The following is a 6,287-nucleotide window of genomic DNA, read 5'->3' as shown; positions in this document are numbered from 1 at the left end:
GGTTAATATTATTATTAAACATTAAAAATCATTTTCTTTCATTTACAACCAGTAGGGGGCGCCTATCTCTCTTCTACATCACCAGCCTTCTTCATTTTCTTCATCAAATCCATGAATCTTCTCCATCATCTTCCTCTTTCTCTCAGCTGAAGTTCCTCCATGTTCACTTTGTCCAGATTCATCCAGAGTTTTAATTTAATAATTATTCTGACATTTTGACACATTTTCTTCTTGTTCCTGCATAAAAACGGTAATACATTCACTCCAAGTTCATCAAAATACTTTGAACATATGTTATCTATTATACATCCCTGATTAACAGCCCCTCTTCTCTCTGCCCCTTCTTTCAGCACCTCCTCTCTCTCTGCAGCAGACGGACCAGCAGCAGGAAGTAGGCGGCTCAGTGAGCCGTTCTCAGCTTCAGCCAAACATCGTCAGGTCACTGAGAAGAACAATGGAAGGAACATCTCACTGTCTGAYCTGTAAGTAAAGTTTTAGTCTCTTTCTGCTGGATCAGCATTTCTCTCTGTCTGAGACACTGGAGACATTTTACTGGATGGGATTTAATAGGATCTGGTGATAGAATCACTGTGGGACTGGAGGTTTCTGTGTGTAAATGGATCTGTTGTCTAATAAAGTGACAGGAGAGGATGGTTGTGAATCAGCGCTGTATGAAAAAAAGTGATCAAACTTTTTATTTTTTCTTTATAAATAACATCTTAATATAAAAGCAGAAATATTAAAAATAAATATGAAGTCTGAGTTACACAGTTTCAGAGCACATTGTTTTCAATGTTTTTTTCAGATTATAATGAATAAATATGGATTTTTATTTATTCTCTAGTTCTGATCTTCTTGCTGAGCTGCTCTGCAGATCCAGATTGGTGAGCTTCTGTTACATTAAAATAATTCAAGGTTATGTCCAAGAATTTTATGAAAACTGTTAATTTGGATAATTATTGCATATGATGTTAATTATTATTAACAACTGAAATCATGATAATTGAATCTCTTCAGTCTCTCCAGCTGCTCTGACTGTGAGTCCCAGCAGATCTCAGTTCTTTGAAGGAGAATCAATGACTCTGACCTGTGAGGATGGAAACATCTCTGATGGATGGACTGTGAGGAGAAACACAGACAGAGAGACCAGGACTCAGTGTGGAGATGGATTTGGAAGATCCATTGCTTCTACCTGCAGCATCAGCTACTTGTACCCTTCAGACTCAGGTGTGTACTGGTGTGAGTCCACATCTGGATCCTCCCCCAGCAGCAGCAGCAGCATCCAGCTCTCTGTCTCTGGTAAGATCAGACTGTGGAGTTAGTGTTGCTGTGTGGAAATGGATGAAATGCTGTAGTTTGTCTCTGTGTTGAGRTGGATCAGTGATCCTGCAGAGTCCTGTCCTCCCTGTGATGGAGGGAGATGACGTCACTCTGAGCTGCAGAGCAAAGAGTCCAGCCCACAACCTCCCAGCTGCTTTCTATAAAGATAAAGTCKTCATTGGTCATGGAGCATCGGGAAACTTTACTCTTAAAACAGTGAAGAGATCTGATGAAGGCTTTTATAAATGCAGCATCAGCGATCAGGGAGAGTCTCCATCCAGCTGGATCTCTGTGGAAGGTCAGAGGATGAAAATATTGTTAAACTTTGGCTTTTATTAGAAATTGATTGGCAATTATTTAATAAATTGTTTTATTTTAGAGAAACAAACAACAGCTTCTGATGCTCCACCCTCTCCTTCACCTCCATCATCATCTTCATCTTCCTCCCAGTTGTATCTGATTCTGGCTCTCAGATGGGGAATCGCTGCGGTTTTGCTGCCGACTCTGGTTTTACTGCTGAAACGATATTTTCAGAGAAAATATGGTGAGACGAAGCTTTAATTATCAATTCTCTGTTGGTTTAATAAACCAAATATTGACACATTGGTTGTCTATGTTAGTGTTTTCTAAAATATGTGTTTTATTATTATTCAATGATTATTTGACCAAGTCAGACACATATAATCTGTTGATCTTTAGCTGATGTGTCTTCTGGTAAATGTTGGTACATTTCATTCTCTCTGTTCTGCAGTTTGTGGTTTTTCTGATCACTGACTGATAAACTCTGCAGTCGTTCAGGTTCCTGTTCATGAGTTTCTATTTCTTTTGTTCTGTAAGATGTTTCCACTCATAAACATCTAAGTCAGGTTCAATTCACTAATACAGCATTTCAGCAACAAGGCCGTCCAAAGTGATAAAAGCATAATAATGTCACCAATTATGAAACAAGCTATAATCATTACATTTTGTCAAAAACTGATCAATGCTTCATTTACTTTGTTTCAAAAACACCGATACTTTAATCTTGAACATCCAGGTTCTAGACTAAATTTGCTTCTGGAAGAATCTCAACGATTTTCTTTTTACTCGCTTGGATCAAGAGGATGGAGAGAGAATGTAAGTAGAAAACCTTTTTAATATTGTTTTTTAAGTCTTTTATAATTAATGTTGCTAAAATTTACCAATATTTGGGTTTTCTTTTACCATATGATTTTATTTAATCAGCAACATAGAATCATGACGTAGATCATCATACACTTTGTTATTAAGTTATATGGCATCCTGACTTAGCGGATAAGTTTTACACGGGCGTGTTGTAGCTGACTGTAGCTAAATACACTTTGAAACCACGACAACGCATGTATATCTATCTAGTTATCATAAACAATTGAATGACTTATTTTCGTTATAACTTGTTGCATATCCTAAACTGACAACTCCACTGACGGTCGGACTTCTTGGCGTGCATGCAAGCAAGGTACTCACTGCATGTATGCTATTGTGACTGCGCATGGTGATCTGACAGAACAGAGGCATCCTGCATGTTTTATCCTCTCCCTGGTTTAACACACCTGGATCAGATGATGGATCATTAGAGGCCTAAGAGGAACATTGACCTGCTGAGGAGGTTGTTGCTGCCAGCAGGGAGAGAATAAAACATGCAGGATGCCTCCAGGACCCACTTTGGACACCCCTGGTCTACAATGTCTCATTATTGCTGCAGATAAATTTTGCGCGGCTCTTTGGACCAGAGAGGTCGACTAAACGGTGAAAATGGATCCTTCAAAGGAAGAGAGGAGAAGCTGAGGGCCTGACAGTCGCCCCATCAGCCCAAATCTGCAGGTCTGCCAGGAACCAGGATGAACCACTGGAGGACCAACCAGGTATCGACTGAACCGTGTTTCAATCATCTGGCTGTCATGCTAAAAGAAAAGCACATGGCAGACGGGCTGCGATAACTTTGTTTTGTCAGTTTTTCCAGAGTGGGACATTTTTGTGTCTGCTGCACATTCAGCCTGCAGAGACAGAAGTGCTGAAGGTCAGTGGAGCATCTTGTTGTTTCACCAGGTAAATGTTGCATAACTGACATTTAGTTGCAGACTGGACAACATTTCCATGTCATTATGTGGTTTCTTGTTGCAGCCATGTGAGGCTGTGATGATCTGGAAAGACGATGTCAGTCAGACCTTCTGGTATCTGGAACCAACCAGCAGACGGTCAGGCTGCGCTGGACGGAGAAGAAGCTCATCCTCTGCAAAGTGACCACATCCTGGGCAGCCATGAAACTCTTTAGCTTCACTTTGTTTCCTGTTTGTTACCATGGTGATATGACAAACATCTACGCTTTCCTGCAGACGCTGTGGATAGTTTTGATGTGGACAGAAGAAACAGTCTAAGAGTGACGGAGCTCAGAGCAAAGTTCACATCTAGTTCATCTGTTCAACTGAAACTTTACCACTTTAGTTTTGCTAAACAATAGGAAGAATAATACTGTAGGTGCATAATGCACCAAATGCAGTATTCCAGCATCCTAATGTTTTCCATATTCTATCCAGGCAAAAAAAAATTTATTTTTATTACACAAGAATAATATAAGGTAATTATTTAATTATTTTTAGTTTGTATATTTGAGAGATTATTTTTTTTCCCTGGTATCAGATGCTGAGGAAACATTTGAGGAACATTTTCAGGATTTTAATGTTGATCAAATTCACACGGTTTCAGTTTTTAGATCTTTTGATTTAAAATACTTTAACATCTCTGATGGTACAGATTCAGTCATATGTTGTGTCTGGTGGCTGAATTGTTTAGTTCATGTTGAAATATTAAAAACGTGAAATGTGAGTTGAGTTCTGTGTGATCTTTTCCTGTAGATTGTGAAACGTTGCTCTGATGGATGCAAACTGTAACCAGCAGAGGTCATTTTAGGATATGTTCATTTATATATATATATATAATATATTTATATTTAGTAGTGTTCATTTTTCTAAGTTTAATACTTAGGAAAGTAAAAAGTAACACTGTCAGTGTTGACATTTGATTCTGTTCAATCTGTAATTTTATCACTAATTTAGTGAACTTTAAAAACTCTCTTGTTGTTAATATGATACCACAGAAATGTAGTTTAACACTAATGGTTGACAGAATTTTGACTCTTTCAAAAGTGTTGATTTAACACTGCAGCAGTGGTTACAGTGTAAGTGCCATCGTTACACAAGAATAATGAGAATAATACACGGACTCAGCAGTCGGCAACCTGCAGCTCTCCTCTGATTCGGCTCAGCTTTTGAAAATAATTAATGAGTATTTAATTAAAATGTATATTATTTTAGTTCATTCATTTTCTAAATGTAACAGAAAATTAAGGAGATCTTGTAACATCAAACTCACAACTTGAACTTTTCGACCCCAGGTAGACCAACTACGGAGGAAAAGAAAAATATCTGAAGAAAATAGGACGTTCAATGTTACTGATGGTTCTTTTCTGTGTGAAACGGGTACAAATGGCTCTGAGTGGTAAAGGTTGCCGACCCTGAGCTACACAGATACACTGGATTATAACGTTGGCCTGAAAGAATACAGACCATTAATTAATAATTATTAATTAATAGCTAATAATTAATAATTCAGTAACATTTGCTCTGTCTTCACCTGCAGAGCAACTAAAGCTTTAAACTTATTTTCTCTACCATCTCATATCTGATCTAACATAAAGGGAAAGTGAAACTTCTTCTTGTTCCTCCAGCATCTCAGACTGGTTGGCCTCTCTGTGGTCTTACTGGTTTCTTGTTGTTTTCTAGCTGGAGGTGAAAAGTTTCGTCTCTAAATGGTCAAGAAGTTTGTGGTCTGATTCTCAGTTTCAGAAAATGTTCCATGACGTCTTTAATGACTCACTGTTCAAAGATGTTGGGTTAAAAAAACCCTGCAAACTTTCTGCTGTTAAGTTCTGCTAAATAAAACATTTAAATATAATGAACCATGTTAACAGCTGTTTGTTTCTTCATTTTACAGAAACCGACCCTGTGAAGATAAATCAGAAACAGAAAATCATCAGAGAATCAGGTAAAACTTCCTATATTTATGAATATAAAGTCTGTTTCCAGCTTCTTGTTTTTCATTCTGATAAACTGGCTCATTGTGGCCGTCAGACCAGATGAACTCAGTTCTGCTGTGAATCAACATGTTTAATCATTAAAACAGATTCTAGGTATTTTCTTCAGCAGAAATATCAGTTCCTACATTTTTTCTTTCACAATCTAATAAGTCAGATCTATATTCTCATTATTTCTGATGGATTGATGCAAACACTGAAAAAACATATGAGCACCCTAAATAAGTAAGTAAAATAATAAGTAGGCCTGTTGCAATAAACAATAAAGCAGTTAATGGCACGATAAATTAAAATGAGCTCGATGATAAAGTGAGGATGGTAATATTGCTGGCTTGTTTTCATCGTGTGTCTTTCTGTAGTGACTTTTTGTCCAAACACTCAAAATCAAAAGATCAAAAAACTTAAGACTTCAAGGTGATCAAAGTAAAAGTAACTGGCTGGATAGACTGTCAATGTGACTGACTGGCTGGTAAAAAACCATGTGACACCCCAGGTGCATAATGACCAACCTAAAACCAACGTATGTATGAAACACCCATGTCCCAAACTGAAATTGATTAACCAATTAAGACAATTACTAGTCAATAAACATATAACTAAAGTTAATTAACAATTCTAATTATAAATCAACCAGAAAGTCAGTAAATAAACATAAACTAAATAATCAAAATTCTAAGATTTAATTGAAAATAGAGAAGCAGCTCCTTCTACCAAAGAGACTGACTGACCCAAAGCTTCACTCCGGTGCCTCCAGGTGGAGACAGGTACCCAGGTGGAGACAGGTAGAGACAGGTACCCAGGTAGAGACAGATACCCAGGTAGAGACAGGTACCCAGGTAGAGACAGGTACCCAGGT

General features: G+C 37.7%; 1 protein-coding gene across 1 annotated transcript; it reads left to right on the top strand.

Moving 5' to 3' along the window:
* Positions 1–356: 356 nt before the first annotated feature.
* On the top strand, positions 357–5,347 carry LOC103460896 (Fc receptor-like protein 5). The gene is made up of 6 exons (XM_017303528.1): positions 357–482; positions 845–880; positions 1,018–1,299; positions 1,382–1,618; positions 1,771–1,864; positions 5,332–5,347. Coding segments are annotated over exons 1-6 (678 nt in total). The 5' UTR covers positions 357–454; the 3' UTR covers positions 5,333–5,347.
* Positions 5,348–6,287: the final 940 nt, after the last annotated feature.

This window comes from Poecilia reticulata, unplaced genomic scaffold (assembly GCF_000633615.1).
Source record: "Poecilia reticulata strain Guanapo unplaced genomic scaffold, Guppy_female_1.0+MT scaffold_329, whole genome shotgun sequence".
NCBI classification, from domain to species: domain Eukaryota; kingdom Metazoa; phylum Chordata; class Actinopteri; order Cyprinodontiformes; family Poeciliidae; genus Poecilia; species Poecilia reticulata.
The sequence above is the reverse complement of the archived record's forward strand: the minus strand, read 5'-3'. Positions and strand labels throughout refer to the sequence as shown.